Source organism: Gasterosteus aculeatus, chromosome 20 (assembly GCF_964276395.1).
Source record: "Gasterosteus aculeatus chromosome 20, fGasAcu3.hap1.1, whole genome shotgun sequence".
NCBI classification, from domain to species: Eukaryota; Metazoa; Chordata; class Actinopteri; order Perciformes; family Gasterosteidae; genus Gasterosteus; species Gasterosteus aculeatus.
Genome location: NC_135707.1, coordinates 16,927,028 through 16,950,076, shown reverse-complemented (window position 1 = coordinate 16,950,076; position 23,049 = coordinate 16,927,028). Strand labels below are relative to the sequence as shown.

Genomic DNA, 23,049 nt, shown 5'->3' with positions numbered 1-23,049 from the left:
GGTGTGTGCGTCAGTGTGTGTGCATGTGTGTGTGTGCGTGTTTGGTGACTAGCTGGTGATCTGAGCAGCCCGGCGCTGCGCTTTGTGCGGCGCAATTCACGGACGACGTCTCCAGATGAATGCCCCCATTCACAATTACAGCCTTTCCATTAGCTGCAGCTCTCGGCGCCTTGTTGTTGTCTTTTTCTTCTTCTCTGCAAAAAAAAAAAAAAAAAGAGAAAAAAAGCAATTAAAGCAGGACAAAAACAAGCTGGAACACAAGCATTGTACCTGGAAGAAGAAAAAAAAAAACAGCAAGTGAAGGGGTGTGGGAGCGTGTGTGTGGGGGCCGGTAATCCTTGAATTGGGGTTCACGCTACACACTGTCTCTGTTTTATTTCTGACAATATCCCCGTGGATTCATTTGAACATTCACGCATGAATGCCATCTCCGATATTTGAGATTCTCCCGTTGTACTGCAAGTGTGCCTGTCTTATGGTTTCCGCCCTGAATGGATCAGATTACTTTAACAAGCAGAGAAAGCGTAATAGAAACTCTCTAAAGTCGAGCTTAGTGTTGCTCTTAATGCAGCTAGTTTAGGTTAAGCAGAAAGTCAGTTGTTTTAATCACTCACATCAGCATCAGACATTATGTGATAGACGAAGCGGGAATAGCAGTATCTGTTTTCCTTTTGAACAAATGCAACAAATTAGAAAGGCTGAATATTTATTTATTTATTCAATCAATTTTGCCAAAGAAATTCTGCAATCAATTTATTATGATTTTTTGGATCTTTTTTTTGTTAATAATAAGCTTAGCAGGATTTACCTGTAAATGGTCTTATATTTGCTCAGAGCATCATTTGAGAAGGTTCTGTTTGTTATAGCTGTGTATGTGCGTTCTTCGCCAAACTGACAATTTTTACTTCTTTAGTCTGGTCTTCAAACATTTTATTATGACTCCTTCACAATAAGAGGCGCCCTGTATTATGCCAACTAAATAGTGTGATAGAGCTCTGACACAGTGGTGGAGATAACAGTGAGGAGGATATCAATGAGATAAAGCTGCAAATAGTAGCACCGGAATACACTTTGCACCATTTCTTAGCAAATCCCTCGTACATCTGTAGGCAATTTAAATAGTAAACAGCAGCGCCACTAACAACAAAAAAAAGATAACATAGTGAAGCTCGAGATGTGCAACTTTAAGTGCTGTATAGAATAGCAAAAATTCAGGGATTCAAATCTGTAAGTGACCTTGGAAGAATTTTATTTGTATTAATCTGGTGCAGTGAACGCATTTAAAGGGCTTATTTAAATATTATCTTTGGCAAGATTTCAAACACTCGTGCAAAATGTACTTGTACTGCACACTTGTTTCAAAACAGAGCTACTGAGGTGAACGGTGCCATAGCAAGCTTTAGCAGCGGTCCAATGCTTTATCTCTTTCAGATGGACCCCTGCAGAGCATTGTGTCCATGGGGCTGCGTCACCCCGTCCCTCACAGGGAGGCGCACCGACCTCTGGAGCTGATTCAATGGGTCTACCAAATGGAGAGAGACAGGAAGGTGCGCGCTGCCGATATCAGTGTCCCAGCCAGACACAAGGTACAGTACTTGTACACAGAGCGGGAACGCACATCTTTCAAGCACGTGCGCACACACGCACACACACACACACACACACACACACACACACTGTGATTTACTATTCCAATAAATCACTGGTGCCGCCTAATTTCCTATGGATTTCAATTTCCCCCTGGACATATCGGCATTGATCAACTTCAGGTGTAAGGATGTGCCAGGCGTCGCTCACTCTGACACTGAAGAATGGCTCGCAGATCTCTGCCATACGTGTGTGTGTGTGTGTGTTTGTCTTTGTGTGTGAGTGGGAGGGGGGCGGGGGGACGGTACGACGGCGGGATTTGTGCACATGCAGCATTTCTGTTCAACGCTGTCGACAGTGCCGACGCTTCAGGATACAAATCCTCGAGTCGCCGTAATAACATCTGAAAATGTCAGAATCACACACACACACAGAGACAGTTGAACGGGGACTTGAGATATTGTTATTCTGATCATATCTGCTCATACGCTGAGTCTTGGCCTGATTATGAGGAGCTATTGCAGTTGTTAGAGAAACTAGAGCAGGGCATGCCTCCCCTTTCAAAGGAGAGGACATTGTATGGTCCACTGACCCGTCTTTCAGCACAGTGTCCGAACTAAAACAACTATAATTCCCTTTCAGACTATTATCCTCTCACAATCATGTAAGCCTTCTATCTACGCCCTTTAGGCTGCATTATGAGGCCAATTACAGCTCTGACAAGTGTCCTGCTGGACAACAGGTAGCTCGGTCTGTGTGCGAGTTGATGCCTGACATGTCCTTGCAGGGCTGCACGGTCCCCGGGCCTGTAGGCGGAGTTTGAGCCGCTCACAGGAGGAAACAACGAGGCCTGACAACGTCTTTACCCCGAGTTCCTCCCCTAGAGGCAGATCTGAATGGATCGTAGAGGCAAGGAGGAGAAATAAATTGGAGAAAAGGATAAATCGATGCTCGGCGGAGAGGCAAACAGACCTTCCAACCCCCAGCCCAGACACACTCGCATATACACACACGCACCGGGGCTGTTTTTTCCTACGGCTGTATTGGATTGGTGCGCAGAGCCAAGGAGAGAGAGACGCTCAGAAAAATACTTGGCCTACAAATGATGTCCTTTGTTTGATCCACGAGGTTTTGGGGGTGGAGGGGGGGGGGGTGGAGGGTGTTGGTTGGTTGGCTGGTGGGAGGACGGGGAGGGCCGTCCCACAGAGACTGGGAAACAAACATCTCTGTCTGGGAGCCTCGCTCTCCCTCTCGCTCGCTCACTAACAGCCTCTCATCTAAAGGAGGAGACAGAGATCAGCTCTGGGATAAACTGGTTGTCATCTGTTTCCGTTAATGACTTAGAGGACAGAAAGGATGCGGTGTAGGCGTGCGAGCATTCCAGTGCCACAATATATAAGCCAAATGTACCGATCTGCACCATGTTCTTTCGGTTTATTACCTCTTGTTTTGTCATAATTTCTATTGCTTATAAAACACCCCAGTAAGTTAATTGCTGAGAACAGCACGGTTACAAGAATAATAGGAAGCAGATCAGACAAACACGTTTGTTGTGTTATTATAACCTCAAACCATGAACTCATTTGGGCCTCGTGCGACATCATTTCTGTGTTTGTATCCTCAACGTCTTTCCTACTTTCATTCGTAAGTTTCAAACCTGATTCACTGAACCTTCTGAACTGCTGAGATTGACATGAATCGGCCATCTCAACTTGCTGAAAGACACTTGGATGCATGGATGGATGGGATTAACGGTTTATAAAGCAGATCACATCACGTCTAGGAAGTTGATATTCAGTGGTGGTGTCAGGGGATCAGAACTTATGGGTGAATATACCTGCAGCAAAAACGTCTCGTTCAAGCAAATTAATCACGTAAATGAAGAATGGCCATTTGTTATTTCCATGGCCCAGGAATGTTTTATTATTTTTTGTGAACATGAGCTACTGTCTCTCAAACAAAGGATCCAGATATCTTCGTATTGTGTCATTGTGTCGTATTGTGAAGTATTCGGCAAGTTGGTACTTGATCACACATTTTCGTTTCATGTTTTTAGTTTTCAGGGGAAAGTTCTACATGTTAACTTTTACTTTTGGACTTTAAATGGGGGAAGGTCAGTGTGACATTGAAAAGGTATCCCCATTATAGGTAAAGGTATCATGAAGATTATGCATAAACCAAACTGGGTCATTTTTCATGAAAAGACAGATACACTAGTATAATGTAAAAAAAAAAAGAATACAATAAATGCAAATAAGTTCTTGAATCTCTGAGAACAGTGACAGATGAAGTGTAGTGTCAGTCCGTTGGTCGATCCACTACTTTGGTCTGAAGTATCTCATGGATTGCCATTTGAAGCGACATCAATCGTTCCTAAAGGATGATTTTGGCAATATATTAAACATTTGTATATACCTATTTTGGTTTTATCTGTACTTTTGTGTTTAGCGCTAATTGTCAAATGTTATGGTGAGCAAGGTAAACAAGAAATCTTAGAGTACCAGTTAAAAGTTTGGATTGAATTGAACGTGTCCAAAGCCTCGTCTGGTGCTGCAGGCGTTGGCCTGTCAGCTTACTGACGGTAGCATTTAGCTCATAGCGCCGCTGTGCAGCGTACAGCCTCACAGAGCTGCTGGCACGGCTGTAGAATCATATTAAGACCCATATTAACTCATTCCGGGTAGGACAGTATAATCCTGTGTTTCCCCGCCTGTGGAGGAAGGAAGACTATCTGTACTGAGTTGTGCAACGGGCCTGGACCACAAGTGGTTCTTGCATGAGGTGTCAGATCAACTTCAGTTTGAAAACACACTTTTAGATGCTATCAAACCCAAACTCCAATGACTAATGCTGTGGTTTTTGCTCCATCATGGCTTCCCGTCTCTGCACTTCACTGCATTATTTCTGTTTCTCCTGTATTAGAGAATGGACTATTTTCAACAGCAGCGCACGGTGCCATTTATTGTAGCTCGGGAGTTCTCGTTTTTTCATAGTTGAGCTTTTCATACTGTTCTCCCCGCTGAGCTTCTATTTTCCTGAATGCTGCGAGAAATAATTGAAAGCGCCATGTACGGTGCCGTCTGTTGCAGCGCTCCCACTTCCACGTGCCTTGTAAATACTGTATCCCTGAAGCCCCCGCTGTCAGCTGCCGGCTCGGGATCCCTCACCACTCGGAGACGTCAACAGTCCCTAAAAACTTGAGCCACCGGTCTGTAACGCCGCTCCTGTGGACATTTTGTGTTTCTTTTCCCTTGAGCTAACAGGCTGGAATCAGATATCTTCTGGTGTTTTCTCTTTTCTTTTTCTTTTTTTACCCACGACATCCACGTGGAGGGAGGGAGAAGCGGGGGGAGGGGAGGGTGGAGGGGGAAGGGGTGTCAAAAGAGTCACAGCCCCTGCTGCAAGTGGTGCTGGTGTGAAGTGCAACAGACGGAAGACCTAAAAGAGTCTTAACAAGAACGAATAACGCACCACTATAAATACGTCAAAGTATTTTCATAATAATCAGATTAAAGGGGCCCCTTAGTTTACAAGTCGTAGCTTTAACAGCTTTCCTGTTTTAATGAAAGGATTATTAGTAGGGAGCAGATCTCCGCCCTGCTCCGTTGATTTGAACTCTTCTTTTTCAAATCTTTATCATGTGCGTCACCTTAAAACAGGTTATTTGGAGCTACACCTTTTGCCTTAATCACAGTAAATCCAATGCTTATATCCTGGCAAACAGGACGAGATCTATGGCTGTTTATGCTATGCTGCCACTTATTGGTCTCTAACACCAAATATCTGTTCATCTGATCATCCAGATGTGGAAGGTCCCTGGGGATTTAGGCCTGGATAATCCCGCCCTCAACAAGCTCTTGACCTCCAGTCCGGCGTTCCAGGTAAGCTGCAGCGCCACAAGTCCAGATAGATCAGTTGATTCCATCCAGAAAATCTGTGAAGAATAATTCTTGTTTCTTTCCACTACTAATGCGAATATTAGGAGGGACTTCATCAAAGTAAAAAGTCGGTGGGGCTTATTCTCTTAAACGACAGCAGAAGAAGAATAAGACGCAAAAAGACGACATCGTTAAAAGAGCGCCAGTCAAATCTGAAACGGTACGAAGAGAACTCTAGAAAACGTGACGGAAATGTGGCATTTGTGTTTGTGCATTAATTAAAAGAACGTCCCATCGCTCCACACAGATCTAATGTTGTGTGCTCTTGTTTTCTGCCTCTCTAGTGGAGAGGAGGTTTGAGTGACGTTCTATTTTCATACCGTTAAACAAATATGTCTCTGCTTTTTTTTACTACTTTTCAATTAAACTTCCCATTTAGCCTTTATCAACACAACAAGATTTAATGCAATATTTTCCATTCGTTTTTAAATTCACTGTACTTCCTTTTTAATGTACAAATAGAAAATTTGTGTTTTGTGTAGAATGTGTGTCTACTTTTGTATTTGAAAAATCTTTAATTAATTTAATTATTGTACTATATAGATCATTAATTCTTTCATTCTGCCTCACGTGTGAAAGCATTTCCTGTCGTTCTTTTGCTTATGTGATAGTTAAGGGGCTTCATGTTTGTAGATACGTGTAATTTGACCAAATTGCGATTCGTACTGTATTCAACAGTTACATCCGACAGACGTCCTCCACCGAGTCACGACCTTCAGCTGTGACGACGGAGCTGCATGGGACCAACACCATCAGGCGTGATGTGGACAGAGAAAACGGATCTTTACCATCAAAGAATCTCCAGGATGTCGTCAGCAGTCCGACGCTTCAGATCCGGGAGGAGGAGAAGCTGTGAGCCGTGAGGAGGGGAGGAGGGGGGGGAGAGGAACTGAAAAAACAAATATGAACCACGGTTAAATAAAGATTGTTGTTTTATACGTCGCAGGAAACCCGTTGATCACGAGGCAGCTCCATGTCCAGCACTTTGACTGTGGGACCTTGTTTTAGGCCCAAATAATGCATTGGCGGTTCCTAACTTACAGTAGCTGTAAAACTCAATCACTCCCCCCGGAAACACACACACAAAAACATATAAACCCGACGCTAAAACAAATCGTCTGTGGACCAGGTCTCTGCACTCATCTTCCCCCACTTTGCTTTCGCATGTTGCAAAGGTTAGTGAAAGATATGTTTGTTTTTTTCCACTCCATTGAAGGGTGAATTCAGCTCGGTGCAATAAGAAATGGATTACCCATTCATTAAAGAGGCTGCGTCACTCATCATTGAGTTGGACAAATAGCAAATTAATTTCTAGCCGCCTAATTTCTCTCTGTTCTCTACTGACTTTCCAATAAAGTTGAATTACTGATCACAGCCATGTGAACTCCCTTAACTTTTTATCAATTCATTAAAATGGGCCACAGCGGAGATGCAACAGAGGAGATTCTCCGTCTTATTTCTGCCTTCTTCCTCTACGCCGCAACTCTGTACACAAACAGAAACCAGCTCAAGTGTTCAATTGAAATTAGGATATTGAAAAGACCACAAACCATTGCAGACAGTGTTGGAAAAAAAGGGATTTTGTTGTCCTTGTGGAATCGGCCTGAAACTTTTTTCTTTCCCAGCTCAACGTGAAACCAAGATGTCAATGGCAGGTGTGTAGGTGATGGTGTTTTGTAAAGTAGCAGTAGTGTATTGACAGGGCAGTATTGATGTTTCAATTAGAGCAGCGTTACATAGTGCCTCAGCGTGGTAACATGGAGCGTCTCCTGCCATCTGCTGTGCCTCCACGTCTGACGAACGAGGCACGTGGGGCTAATCGAGCTGCACATGAGCAATGAGATGTTTCTCACACACACGCACACATGCACACATCCTATAAGCACGTCTTTCTGCAGAAAAATAGGCGGGGGGGGGGGGACGAGGGAGAGCTTCTCAGCCCTGCTGTTTAAACAGCCTTCGGAAGGCCTGTGATTCCTCCCCTTTTCCCCTCATATTGTGTCACAGGAGAAGCCAGCAGGTTATTTCCCTGACAAGGAAACAGGCAAACACAGCAGATGCACCAGTTGAAATTCTTCAAAAGCTCATCTGACGGGTTGGGGGGCGGAAGACGGAAAAAAAAAAAAAAAAAAGGGAGCGGCTTCTGCCAGGTTTTCTCGTGCTGGGACAGTCTGAAATAACAGTGTGCATTATGCCTGCCGTTATTGACTGCCAAAGCACACGAATCAAAGACCTCATTGTGTGGATTACCTCGTTAATCTGTTGATGCCATTGAGTAGTATTGCAGGTGTTAATGTGCCAGGTTTTTTTTTTTTTCTTCCCCCCCCCTCTCTTCTCTTATCAGGGAGGTGTAGCGTTGGGTTGGTAATCTGCTTTAAATGCTTTCTGGGGAACGAGGCACGCAGCCAAGAGGACCGTCGCAAAGAGCTTTCTCTTAATACGGCACACACACAGAGGGGACCGACTGAGCGGGGCGGCGGCGCCGGTGCCAATGGGGACGAGCTAGTGAGCTACACACCCCGCGCCACTTGTTGAAATATATGACTGCATGAATAATGAAAGAGGAAGGGGAAAGCGATATTGCTAAAGGAGTCCCACAATGACATCCATCACAGAAATGCCTCATTGCTCTTCTTCTTCCTGTTTCCTCCTGCTAAAAAAAAACAAAAAAAAGTAGTGTCTCTCTGGATGAGCTAACCCAAACTCAGCTCTGAGCCGATTTAGAGGTGAACTCCTGAACCAAAAGAGAGAGAAAGATAAAGAGACCAAAAGAGAGAAAGACAGAGGGGAAGGGACAAAAAGACAGGTAATCCTCCCTTTTTTCTGCTCCCCAGGGTGGTCTCTTCATCCAGGGCCTCAAAGAGGGGCAGAATACACCTCCCCGCTACAATGGAGGGGACCCACAGGGGCTGTTGCTATCTGAGTGTGTGTGTGAGTGTGGTTGGGGAACGGGGGTGGAGGGGGGGAGGGTGCAGCTTTAAGCAGGCCTTTGAGTGGCCTAATTGCATTGGAATACAGCAGTCTGAGAGCTGGCTCAGATCACGGCGGGCTGCTGGAGGGGTTAGCGCCCGCACCTCCACAGCCACACTCTGCAAAAGAGCCCCGGCACAATGCACACAATTAATGCTCTCCGTCTCGTTAACTCTCTCCCCACTTTTTGTCCTCCTCTACTTTTCTCTCATTGTCCTCCTCCTCCTCCTCGTCCTCAGCCCATTTCTTACTCCCTCTCCTATCCCTCCCGACCCGGTACTCACCCACTGTAATAATCCTCCCATGCAGCCTGTCAATCTCCCCCCTCTTTGATGCACACGGCCATTACAGTACGGATGAAAGGCCTGGGCGTGGGCTCTCGTTATGTAAGACTCCAGGCGAATGAGAATTATTGATATCCGAACAATCTGAAATAAACCTCAGCAACATGACGTCTTTGTTTTTACTTTGTGGCAATTGATCTGTGCATGATTAAAAAAGTTTTGAATGGCTGTAGATATTCCATAGCGTAACGATGAAAGTTACTTTGTTCTAACGCAGGATATCTTTCATTTTGCTACAATCTCTTAGAGTAAAAGAGAACAAACAAGTCAAAGTTGTGGTGGATACTAAGCAGAGAAATATACAGTTAGACGGGGTTGTTCCCTGAAGATGAGACTGTAATAAACCCATAATGCTCCATCGGAGACTTTGTGGCACTAAATGCTAAGTTGGTAAGAATCTAATTGTTCCTCGTTGGATTGTATCTCCTGTTGTAATAGTCTAGACATAGCAATATTCAATATGGGAAAGTACCTATCAATTTATATGAAACAAAAAGCAACTATTTTACTTTTTTGTTAAATAATTGAAGCATCTCAAATGGGAAACCGTTCCAGTTATTCAACCTCTATGATACTAAACTAATATCTTTGGGTTTGCGGTTGTTGTTTGGACAAAACAAGTAATTTAAAGATCCCCCGAAGACAGGATTCAAGATACAGTTACTGGAATAATTATTCTCTGAATATGCAAATATGTTTGATTTTGAACAATGAGACACAAGATGTCTCTTACTTTAGAGTCGACTCATAGTCGGTGTACTTTTTCAAGATTTTGCATCGCACTTGTGTAAGTTGAACGTGGGACCATGATTGGCTCATTATAACTGGTAGTATGGAGAAGAAGAATTGTGGAACCGTACTATTTTGATTTTTGAATATGTGGACTATTTCGTCCTCCAGTAGGCAGTGGACAGTTCATTATACGAGTTAGTATTATCAGACAGATCCCAGCTTCTAGTTTGGACTCAAATGTCCTTGCTATTAAGCGAGGCTCAGTGGACTGTGTGGGTGGAACAATCAATGATTTAAAAAACACATCTTATTCAACCAGCCCATCCTTTGATTTTCTTTATTACGCCAGCCGTGTCTTAATAAAATCTAATTATTTCCGCTCACAGGACGCTTTCTGGTGAGAAATTGGCAGAGGGATGTGAGCTGATGTATGAGGAGACAGTCGCCTAATTAGAGCGTTAGAAATTGAATCTTTACAGCACACGGGTCATATAATTATCCTACTGTTAATTTAACGCTTACATTCTCTGCTGTTCATTTTTATTCCCTTAAATGTAGTTTGGCAGCGGCCCTCTTTGCTCAGCGCCGTGTTTTTACTGTAGGAGGGGAGGCATCATGGCCCCTAACATTGGCCCCTCCGAGTGATTGAATAACTGACGACCCTGCAGTCCAAATAACAAGGCTTGCATCATTTATGCATTGTTAAGCCATGTAATTGAAACGAGCCATAGTTTGCATATTAGACCATTAAAATAATGTGCTTTGCGTTTCTCCCAACACGACTATTTAAGCCTGTGTGGCGATGTGGTAATTCCTTGAATTACAGCGTAATTACCACAATGTTCTTTTGATTTGGCCGATTTCAATGTTACGCCACAATAATGTTCAATATTACCAGGATGAATTACTGAGCCGTGCCTGGAAACTTTTCCTCCCATGAGTTAAATCCCGGCGTCTTCATGTGCCATCATTGCAGCTGGATTCACATCCATAAAGGATTATTAGCCCAAATGAGATCCATTAAAGGCCCAATCAGCAATACTTAATTGAAGAGCTCGAGTTAGAATGGATTGAATATGAGCATGTTTTGTTTCTTGACTGACCGTTATAGGCCTGGTTTCCTTATATTTACAGATAGCATCAACGTAAACCGACCAATAACATCAGAGAACATTACAGATGTGTAGCTGCTGTTACATCTGTAAAGACTACATGTCTTTAAATGCAATATCCAATCTTTTCTTTGATAGGCTGGTACATTTAGGTTTGCCTTTAAATGATTAATATGACAAAATATGTGTTTGATATGCAATTTTGTAACCATTCATTTTAGGACGATTAGATTTCATGCTTTATTCATCTTTGTTAGTAACAGCAGGGATTCAAAAGATCTATTTTGGCCACTAAAAACAGCATCAATACAAAAGAAAAGCTGGCAAACACCCATCTACAATATCAACATTTTATCCAGAAAATATAAAGCATGGAATCTGGAGCCTTTTGTAATTAGCACTTTCCCTTTGTTACCAGCCCTGTATTGTCCACAGACCTCAGTCTATAAACACGACATGTGTCCCTGTGTGAACTTTCTGTATAAATTAAGAAGCTAAGAATGATGTGTGTGTGTGTGTGTGTGTGTGTGTGTGTGTGTGTGTGTGTGTGTGTGTGTGTGTGTGTGTGTGTGTGTGTGTGTGTGTGAACTCTGTATTTAGTTTTCTGTTTTTACTGCAGTTTGATCATTTATTGTAAAAAAATAATGATAATTACTTTTTTATTGCCATTTAATTTTACTGTTATAGCTCCAAATTATTAGATAAAATGTTTAATTACAGTTTAAGTCATTTGCATAGTTTAGAAGTTAAAAATTGTGAATATTGAAGAACTGCCTCCATTGATTTATAGGTTTAATTTGTGGCTAGTATGTATTACTTTATTTCTGGTGGATTTAATTGTTATAGGCCACAGACTGACAAAAAGGGCTTTTTAATTGCATCTATACAGTAGGAATTAATATTGCTTTCTAGTTTTCAAAATTAAGATACTGCTCCAGAAGTTAGCAAGTTGAAGCCTTCTGCCTGGCCATATATTTTTGAAGTTGTGTTTGTATTTTTCTTCACACAGTTTGCTTTATCTAACTGCAGTGTGAGGAGCAGCTTTGGGGACAGACATAATCTCTCTCATCTTTTTCAGTTCTTCTAGTCCTTTCTCCCTCTCTGGGCCCTGTGCTCTTTACCCCTCCCTCCTTTATCCCTGCCAGGGCTTTGTCCCGCAGCAGAGAGCCTCTCTAAATAGAGGCCTTTAGATAGTCCAGGAACAGGGAGGGGGGCAGCAGCGACTCGACCGCCGTTGTTTCATTTACCTCTCCCTATGGCAACCAGCAGCGGTCGGCCAGGAATGTCCCCTCTCTGGACAAAGTCCTGGTCCCTGAAGCTGACACAGGGGGGACGGCAGCTGGGACGGGATAGAAACCCTGGACATGGAGGCCTGAGTATGGACTTAATCCTCCTCTTCACTTGTGTGTTTTCTTACTCTACTGGATGATGAGCAGAGGAGCTTTCCACACACAATTAACTCTAAAAAAAAGATGTATGTAGGAAGGAAAAATAACTTCAAAATCTCTTTTAGGGATGTAAGGCAGACCTAAGGGGCTCTAATGATCCAACCCAGCTTCAGTGATCACACGTAGATCCATAACTGGGTTGTAAGCAACCATTTAGGAGCAGCAGCCACGCTTCAAACTACATTGTAAAAGGGACAATTTGAAAAACACATAAATAGCTTAGTTTGATGTTTAAACATTTGATATATATACATAATATTAAATTGAATTTATATATATATGCAAATAATTAATCTATGCATGTATGCATATATATATATATATATATATATATATATATATATATATATATATATATATATAAATAAACATATTTTCTTAGGGCACAAAAGTGGATCTATTTACTTTATAGGCCGGTAGAAGTTTCTACTTGCCCATATATATATATATATTTCCAAGACTTAATATATTTTTTTACCACGACGTAGTAAGATATTATAACATAATATCAAAATGTATTTTTAGGTTTTTTACAGAGAAGGAAATTATAATGAAATGGATTTGAGTTAATCATGCCGGAGTTTTTTCCTTTGCCAAATGATTTAGAAAATCAAACTGTATTATAGTTGTATGTATCAAAAGAGTGCATAGCCTTGCGATTGTTTACCTGCTGCCGTGTCAACATGCACATTTATATTCAGCCTGGTCGGGTTGTTTCACGAGCAAATTAATTTAAAAATGTAAATATTTTAAATTTGTTATTTTCACCTAAAACTAATGATTGGACATCTTTATGCAGTGTATTATTCCATACACACACAAACCAAGTTGACCAGATAACACAAACCTACAACGTCCTGCAGAAATGTATACAGCACTCCTAAAAACATTAAACACATTTTACAGACAGGCCTCTTGGATCTGCAGAGGATAAAGATATGCATGTTTGAAATCTAACGACCGTTGCTACAATTAAAAGGTGAAATCTCTTAATTAAATCAGCATTGCACGCACATCTTTCCTTGACAATTAATAACATAAATGTGCTCTGAAATTGCAATTGACAAAAGTCTGCCTCAAACAATTGCATATCCTACACATATCATATATCATTTGATCTTCCCAAAATGGGAAACAATAGTCTCCTTGATAAAACATCATAATCATCATAATAAGTAAATCAACTGTATCTTACAGTTGCACTGCTGATCCCGGTGCTCCGTCTCCCCATCCTGCACTCCGGCTCTCCGCTTCCACGGGAGCCTCAACTCGCACCTCTCCAACAAAGAGAGTAGTGTTTGTGGAGACTTCCCCGCGGCCAATCAATGCGTCGTTACCCCTGGCAACCACGTCCATCATCCCTTGACGTCCAATGAGCTGCGGGGGCGTGGCGGAGTCCAGGTGCGCCTCGGCGTCCACTTGGCAGAGTGCCTGAGAGCCGCCTGTGGGCAGGAGAGGATCTGTCAAATGCGAGGTTCCTTTAATAACAGCGACCAGTCCGGCTCCGAGAGTCATGGCGACCGCAGCGTCTAACCACTACAACATCCTCACCTCCAGCGCATCCATCGTGCATTCGGAGCCCGGCAGCATGCAACAAGCCACGGCGTACCGGGACGCGCAGAGCCTGTTGCAGGGCGACTACCCGCTGCAGAGCAACAACCACACGCTCAGCCACGCGCACCAGTGGATCACGGCGCTGTCCCACGGAGAGGGAGTCCCGTGGTCCTCCAGCCCGCTCGGCGCGGAACAGGACATCAAACCCGCGGTGCAGGGCGCCCGGGACGAGATGCACAACTCCAGCAACAACCTGCAGCACCAGCCGCGGCCGCCGCACCTGGTGCACCAGACGCACGGGAACCACCACGACGGCCGGGCGTGGAGAACCACCACCGCGGCTCACATTCCGAGCATGGGCACGACGAACGGCCAAAGCCTTATTTACTCACAGCCGGGCTTCGGCGTGAACGGGCTGATCCCGGGCAGCGGGGGGCAGGGGATGCACCACCACAACCTCAGAGACAGTCATGACGACCACCACAGCCCGCACCTCAGCGACCACGGCCACCCCGCGTCCCAGCATCAGCACCAGCACCGACCGCAGAGCCACCACGACCACTCGGACGAGGATACGCCGACCTCGGACGACCTGGAGCAGTTCGCCAAGCAGTTCAAACAGCGGAGGATCAAGCTGGGCTTCACGCAGGCGGACGTGGGACTCGCCCTGGGGACCCTGTACGGAAATGTGTTTTCCCAAACCACCATATGCAGGTTTGAGGCCCTGCAGCTCAGCTTCAAAAACATGTGTAAGCTGAAACCCCTGTTGAACAAGTGGTTGGAGGAGGCGGACTCCACCTCGGGGAGCCCGACCAGCCTGGACAAAATAGCGGCGCAGGGGAGGAAAAGGAAAAAACGGACTTCGATCGAGGTTAGCGTAAAGGGAGCTCTGGAGAGCCATTTTTTAAAGTGCCCCAAACCGGCGGCGTCGGAAATAATCGGTCTCGCGGACAGTTTGCACTTGGAGAAAGAAGTGGTGAGGGTTTGGTTTTGTAACCGGAGACAGAAGGAGAAACGCATGACCCCTCCCGGAGGAGCGCTGCCGGGGAGCGAGGATGTGTACGGGGACACGCCGCCGCACCACGGGGTCCAGACCCCGGTCCAATGAACTCCGCTGGACCGCTCCTCCAGGACACCGTTATCCCTTTTATTTATCCCCAATGTTATATATAAATCACTGAACTATGACGCGCTATAGTGGGTGTTTTATGTATAATAGATTGCAGTGAGTACTTATACAAAATCTGCGGTGAATATCGGAGAAATAAGTGAGGGGGGGGCAGGACATTTTTCTCCTCTCCCAGCGCTAAAGGAACATAAGCCTGTGTTGTGTTCTCCGAGGATACATGCCCAGCACTGTGACTCCAGTCGACGCAGTTTTAAGGTGTAGCCCCTATTGTGTATTGAAATTATACTTGACGAGGGGGGGAGGGTGGTGAGGGGGGGGGGGGGGGCGGATACCTGTTTTAGACTAAAAGCATAGCTGAATGGTTTCCATTCGCCACTTTTATATCAAATCACAAGACACATTTTCCCTGTGCGTAAAAGGGAAAGAAAATACAAAGGCGTTTAGTTTTGTAGCTCTAAATTGTGCGTCCAGCAGTGATGGTTGGGAGGGAGTTGGGGGGTAAAACGGGGGGGGGGGTGTCAAAGGAGCTGCGTTAATGGAGTAAACTGGAGGGCCAGTAAAGGCTGCAGCCCCAGTCCAGTGGAGTCCAGCTGTGGATGAGCATCGCCCGGGTCTCCTCTGTCGGCCGCTCAGCATCCAGACTCTGCTGGTCCTCCAGCTCCTGTTTATGCGTTGAGAGCAGAGTTCAGGATTTAGTTACGAACATAGATTATTACTATTATATTATCATTTTGTATTTTTTTATCATCATTTGTGCAGCTCGCAGGCTAAACTCCTTAAACAGTTTTGGACCAGAGTGCAGTGATTTGGTTAAATACACGGCATGACCTCCAGCGTAAGTCAGAGAGCAGTATTAAACAAAAAGGTCCATTCTATTTTTACACAAAACAAGCGTTTAAACGATGCTTCTCCCCCCTCAGACATTCGTCGGGCTTCAAGAAGGGCTCCGTGGCGATTGATTGATTTGGATTATCTGGCACTTTTCCACAGCAGGATGGGCTGTAGCTGTAGAGATATCTACACACGTATATGGCACCGCCTCTCGCATCACATTTGGATCCACTTTTGTAAATATTGTATAACTTTAAAAGTCATGGCTTCATCCCTGTTTCTTTTTTTTCCACTGGGGCACTTTTGGGATTGATGTTTTCAAAAACAGTTTGAGTTCATAGAATCCAGTCTAGCCTTCCTCCTGCCTTGTGTTTGTGTGCTATTTAACGTTCATTCTGTCTCCGGAATTATGCTCGTTTTTTTTATTTTTTATTGTCATTATGATATTATTTTCTATTCATGTGAAATCAAGTTCATTTCTTTAAATTGTCGGAGGAGCTCTGTTTTGCCTTTTAGGGTCGGCTTTGAGATACCAATCAAAGTATACTGCTTCGAGGAGTTCAGATTAATCGATAACACCGTTGTAGAGAATTGTCCATAATGAATCAGGATAAAAACCGAGATACGCATCTTGATTAGTGGGTTTGAAAAGAAAGATAAAAATGCCTTTATAGATTCCCCTTCCCCCCAAGATAAATTTTAGGGACGTTCCAAAAACTGCAGCATATGATCAAAACATTATTACTATTATTGTTATTATTACTATTATTAACAGGGTGTTATTTTAATTTGTTTGTGAGGTCGTTGCCATGCGTTTCATTTCAGCCATTTTGTTTATCTTCGTCTATGTTGCTGTATTACAAGAGGGAACATGCTCTTAGACATTTTATTTTATTTTTCAGCACTGTTAGTGAGATTGTAATTTATTATACAATGGCTTTTATAGCTGACACAAAAATCCGAGATATATATGAAATGTCACCGAGCAGGTACTGTGTTTCGGAGGGAAGAAGAGAGACACGTTTGGTGTTTCCTTTGAGCGGGATTGTCGCAGCCTAAAACACAACTAAATGTATATACATCTGTTCTCCGTAGCTTGCTTGGTGTCTGGTTTTATGCAAAAACAGACATCCAGGGACTTGTCTTATTTTCCGTCTCATGTGAAACAATACTTTTCTATCCCCCAAAACCTCCCCCCCCCCCCTGAGTTATTTGTCCCCCACAGAAAACCACAAGCAGGACACGTTTGTGGCGTTGAAATATCTCCTCGGTAGCTTTAATTAATCAAATTCATCTCATAATTCAATGGAATTCCAAGTTGTGGGACGTAGACCTGTAGCAACCCGACGCTGTTTTTGTTGTTTTATTTAATTGCTTGTTAAACCAGTCGTTGTTTTTTTTTTTTTTTGGGGGGTATATAGGCTATGTCATATCCACTGGATGAACTTGGGGTAGAAACAGCAGAGGTGATAAATGTCTGTAGGTGTTTCATCACTTGACACACGAACAACAGACTTGCACATTTTGAAATAACGGGGTTGATATTAAACAGCTTTTTTCCAACGTCCAGGCTGAATGTATTTTTTATTTTTTTTCCCATTGTGCGAAAGAGAAACCGCTGCTGTCGTGACATCCGCATATCTGCTCCAGCATCTGCGCTCCAGACAGGCTTCCTGCTTCCAGCTCCTTCGCTTGGGTGGAATTAATGGTTGAGAGAAAATCAGGGTTGATGAATGGAAGATTGCGAGCCGACGATGTGTTGTTTGTGCCCGGGGCTGCTTTCAGGTGGACCGGCTTCGGCTGGGAAAACCTCAGCTTCCGGTTCGGGTTAAATCAGGGCTTCTCAAAGTGGGGTTGGAGGACCAATAGCGGTCCTCAGGAGGACTCAAAGGGTTCCAACGTGACAAATCCCCTGCGGTTTTATGGGGTTTCCCGTTCTGTCTTCACAGTCACACTCTAAAACAATATTATGTATTGTCTCGTATAACATGTCAAACAAATTCTATTTCCAATGTAACCTCATGAAATTCATCCTTAAAATTCACAAAGTTAGTTTATTCATGATCATTCCTCTGCTTTTTGTCAAATATGTTTTTTCGCTATCTTTGTATAAAGTGAAAAAATATAAGAGACAAAAATGTTATGCTTTTAATTTGGCTTCACTTGGGTTGATTGATTGAAATTGAGCCCTTTACAGTTAAGCGTATAAGAACAACCAGACTTTAAACAGCATGAGAGACTGTGACATTGTCGTGATTTTATTCCAAATTGACGGCTTTGCTTTTGTCCGGATTCAAACAGAGAGTTCAGGATCAATAGATAACACATATTTCACCACGGAAACTCTAACTGAAAGTGATATTGACAGCGGTGACCCTGATGGTGATTTCATATTCACTGTGGAACGTCATTCTTTCGATAATATTCCCACCGGAACCTGTGGTGAGATATTTGCATGAGCATCTCCTCTGGCTCGTTATATTCTGGAGCAAACGGGCAGAATGCAGAGTTGTTTACCAACAAAACGCCAGACGTGTTTGCCCTCCGCGGGCGTCTCAATAATATGAATTACAATTGGATCGTTGTCAACTTCAAAATGTCTGCAGCAGTCGGGTGAGATTTACCTCCGAAGGAGCCGATCGATCGGAAATCGATATCCGATTGGTTACTGATGACGTAACCAATGCAATAATTACCGTAAACGAACGAACACAACAACTGTGTATTGAAATAACTATTTTCTGAAGCATCTTTAAGAATCCACCCTCTCTGCAATTACATGCCAGGGATGTTTCTTTTATTTTTTAATTTCTGAATAAAAAGTGAGATACATGTAGCGGCCTTCCGTGGCAAAAACAGATCACCAGCACGCAGAGGAAGACAAAGGGATTTCTTATTCTCACGCGGGTGGTTACTCGTTGCACCGGGTGCATCTGGCAGTGCGGTTCTTTGACTTGTTTTGCGGGATTCTAAACACACACTCCTCTGGAATACAGCGGTGCAGGTTACAGATCACATCTGCATCAATGCGCTGCACATCTCTGCTGCGGGTCGGTTATTGATGCGCGGGGGGGGGGGGGGGGGGTAGAATAAAACGTCGCCCTCTCTGCATCATCGTCGCCCCACTTCTGACCTGCCATTTGGATGCCTGGCACGAAACGACACCCGGAAATAAAGCCCCGTGTCGGATCTCCGCGGTCTTTTTGCGGAGCCCGGTAATCACAAAAAGTGCGCCCCGGCGCCCTTCATCCGCTCTCTGGTAGATGCAATTAATAGCGCGTCGCGTTAATTACACCTTCCGTTTTATTTAGGTGACTTGAAATTTCCCATTAGGCACCCAAGGAGGAATAAAAAAAAAAAAAGATGATCTACTCCGCCGTCCTGGTGTTGAGCCGAGGAGAAGCAGAGAGGGATCATCGGTGTTCTAGCGCCACCTAGCGGCCCGAGGGTGAGTCCAAGCCGTGATGTCATCTTAACGTATAGGAGGGCTTTGGGTCAATGGAATCAACGAGCACAGTCACATCTTTACCAAACCAGCTTATGGCCGAAATGTTAAGCAGAGGCTGAATGTAACGTTTGCTGTCTGATGGAGATGTAGAAGCATTGTGTGACATAACGACAAAGATAGTAAGGGTCATCATCTGCAGCGCCTTTTGTTGGACTGTGTTTCTACCAAATGATCACTTTATTTTCATTAAAGTAACATTTTAGAAATGTCAGAATAACATACTTATTGCCCAAAGGAATAACATTAGGTGTATTGTATAGACAGTTTTGGGAAGCAACAATAACATATTGGTAGAGCCTTTGTTCACAAGGTATTTTGGGAAGGTATTAATTCACATCATTCTATATAATAACTTAATTAATCGCATGCTTTTCTTTTTATTAACCATAATTAAACGCATTGTGCGAAAAAATTCAATAAGGAATTCAAAACTATAGTGTATTGCATGCTTGTATTTTACAGTAGTTTTATCAGAACAATATAAGAGGGAACTCTTGGAGCATCAGCAAGTTAACATAGTGTATTTACACCTGTTTAATTTTTTTTATGAAGGGGTACCAGAAGAAACATTAGTCATTGATCAGGGAGCAGCATAAACCGTCTATGTTCAGCAGTAAGGTCTGAGGTGAAGTGGTCTAGCACAAAAAAAACTACTTTTTAGCCTGTAAACTTCTGTGGTCTTTGAATCAGTCAAAGAAAAAACCTTTTCAGTGATGCAGCTTCAAATACATAGTTTTGGAACCACTGAGAGACATTTGAATACGGTGACATTATTAGTGGAATAAGTAACACCTGAAATTTGAATACACAGAACAATCCAAAGCAACGTGGATTAGCGCAGACTCAGCACATTGAGTCCTGCCATGACCACAAGACAAAGGAGAGACAAAAGGTTCGTGTCCAATCGAACAGCATTAATACAAGGTCAAAGTCACATGGTGTCATTTAACGTTGTGTCAAACAACATAGTGTTTTAATACAACTTTTGGGTAATTTCAATTGGTGATACATTTATTTAAAAAGTCTAATGTTTCTGTGGCTAACTTTATTTACCCCCAGAGATCCAAATGTAATGCGTTTGAACAATGTTTCCCTGTTAAACATCATGTCCATCGTTGTATTACGTGAGGATGAATCAGTCTTCGGTATCACACTCACACACACACACACACACGCACACGCACACAGACAGACTCCTCCTCCTGGTCCACCTCCCCCAGCACACAGATAACAGTGATACAAGCTCATGAGCAGAACATAATTCCACCATTTGACATTGTTGTTCTTCAATCTCACTCAGATGCATCGCAGCTAATTACACTTTGCACACTTAAGTACACAAATGCACGCGTGCATTCATTTGTAAACGAGTTATTGTTTAATCATAACTTCACATGAACTTTGCTGATCAGTGGGGCGAATCGTGTCTCCCCTTCAGCGCATAATCATTCAGGATATAATTGCTCGGCCTGTTTGTGATACATGCTCGTCGCCCTGCAAGGCCGTCTCATGGAGCTTCTGTGCAGCCTCCTCTCTGACATTGGCCTCTAAGCGGCTGCTTTGTTAGAAAATAGTGTGACACACACGTATTTATATATATGTGTGTGTGTGTGTGTGTCTAGTGGCTCGAGAGTTGATCAAAATGGTCGCACTCCCTCGACCTTGAGGAACACCAAAAATGTTATTTAAAATAAAAGCGTTTGACTTTCAGCAAGAATCAAACTAGAGTTGTACTATTTAAAAACGATATTAAGAGTACTGACATCATGAAACATTAATACAGTTTGGGCCTTGCATTGGTTTATTTTTCAATAAGCTAATTTCAGGAACACAGTATGCAGCATATTTTGAAAAGGCCAAAAATAACAGACATAATTTTTTTTTTTTTTAATCGCTTAATGCTGCAAGCTTTTAAAAAAAAAATCTATACTTTGGCTCGTTGATGACTTATACATACTTGTTTTGTCATAATGTACCTCGGGTTTTGAAAAATGCTTTTTTCATGACATACCATATCATGGCTTTTGCTGGAGGTTTTTCCAACAAACTATAATGTGGAAAACTGTGCAAACAGTACAATCGCTTTTAATTACTTTTTAATGGCAATACAATTATATTATGATATATTATGACTATTGATACAGTATATGATTCTATAATTATTTTGTCATATACAATTTATACATTGTATGACTTACACACTATACAATGATTCATTGCAAATTACACCTTTTCAACATATTTCTCTGACTCTTGAATACTTGTTTGACATGCTATACAATTACATTAATACTTATATTATGAATGTTACGTAACGTTTTTGACACATACGACTTCTTTGTATACGATTTTGAAAATAAATAAATTAATGACTATTCAAGTCTTTTTTTTAACAAACAATACAATGTTTTTCATATGATTTGGTTTTCCTACTCTACAGACATTTCAACGTACCATACTGGCACATTATTATGATTTTTATTTAATTTTTTATATATAGTATAGACATTTTTCTAACATACTCTGCCATGACAATATCATGTGATATCAATATCAAGTGAATAAACTATGTACAATTCAACATACTAAACCAACTAAAGTCATCACATGCTCTACTACAACTTTATGCTATCTGACAAATATCATCAGAAAAAATACACATAAAGCAGTTGCCACACGGTGGTTGTGCTGCTCTCAACGTTCTCACATAGAAGTAGAACAGCTGACCGTTCACCTTTGTGGGAAATCAGCAAACTTCATTAATTCCTTTACAGAGAACTCGTATCTTAATTCTTTGTATTTTCTAGGTTTTACCCACAAGGCAGCAGAAAGAACTAATAAATGCGGCCTGTGATTTCGATCTGTAACTTTGGATCAATTTCAAAACCGTAAAAATATATATTTTTAAATCCTCTCGATTTCCATCTCCTGATCTCTTCTTCACGTGTCAAAGACTCCAGTGTTTCTGGAGATTTGGTGTTCATTCCAAATATGAACCACATCTTGTCCATTATTAGACAAAACTATTCTGTGGTACTGTAGTCCAAGCACTGTAATAAGTCATGTTCAATAACAAATATCAGACTGTTTTATCATTTTAGAAATCTATATTGTCTACATTAATGCTCTACAACTTTTTGTGTTGTAAATTACTTCCAAAGCATTTTTTTTTACCAATGTTGCCGATAAGCGTGCGTTGTCCTGTGATGTGTACCTGTTATTATCTATGCGTACTAACTATGAACTTCATGTGCAGGACAGTGAAGCTGCACCTCGACACATCAGCTCTGCACGCAGAAAACAGCGCTGTCCACGGTTCTGAACTCTAAGTAACTGCCACAAAGTGCTGTAACCAAAGTTTGTATCTAACATTTTATACCTCGACTTGTTCCAACATACTGTTTAATTGCTTTTTTACGACTTCAAGATATTCCACCACTACTTTAAATGGAATGTTTAACATTGCTTTGGAGGTTGCATACTGCCCCCTAGTTTATTGGAGGCAGCACGCTTGCACCACTGGCATTAAATCAGGATTCGATATTTTAATAACTACTACAGGGTATCACGATCCGACCAAGTTTTCAAATGAATATCCTCACCAACACAGACTCTGCTAAAGAAACTTTCCCCATTAGCGCCGCTTCAAAAAGATGCCTATGAGTTATTTAGCAGCGCTGACCTTTCTTATATGCTCATACAAAACATAATACGTTTTAGCAGCAGCGTGAGGACTGACAAGGACGTCTCCATTATTAGAGTCTAAGAAACTGGATCCACATAATGACGGGTGTCTCAGGCAGGTCTGTGGCCTGTCGAGTCTCAGCCTGATGAGGAAGAATGTATGAGAATACTGCTGCAATATTTGTCACGGTATGTTCTGGTTTGTTAATAGA

General features: G+C 42.6%; 2 protein-coding genes across 2 annotated transcripts in view; both read left to right on the top strand.

Moving 5' to 3' along the window:
- The window catches only part of LOC120810024 (proprotein convertase subtilisin/kexin type 4), a 48,103-nt gene extending 41,204 nt beyond the window's left edge, over positions 1-6,899 (top strand). The window contains exons 8-11 of the mRNA XM_040164229.2: positions 1,432-1,586; positions 5,391-5,468; positions 5,570-5,685; positions 6,204-6,899. Of these exons, the coding sequence (XP_040020163.2) occupies positions 1,432-1,586; positions 5,391-5,468; positions 5,570-5,685; positions 6,204-6,381 (527 nt within the window). The 3' untranslated portion in view covers positions 6,382-6,899. The remainder of the gene's footprint in view (positions 1-1,431; positions 1,587-5,390; positions 5,469-5,569; positions 5,686-6,203) is intronic.
- Positions 6,900-13,439: 6,540 nt separating this feature from the next.
- On the top strand, positions 13,440-17,212 carry pou3f2b (POU class 3 homeobox 2b). The gene has a single exon (XM_078095444.1). The coding sequence runs from the start codon at positions 13,645-13,647 to the stop codon at positions 14,791-14,793; it is 1,149 nt and encodes a 382-aa protein (XP_077951570.1). The 5' UTR covers positions 13,440-13,644; the 3' UTR covers positions 14,794-17,212.
- Positions 17,213-23,049: the final 5,837 nt, after the last annotated feature.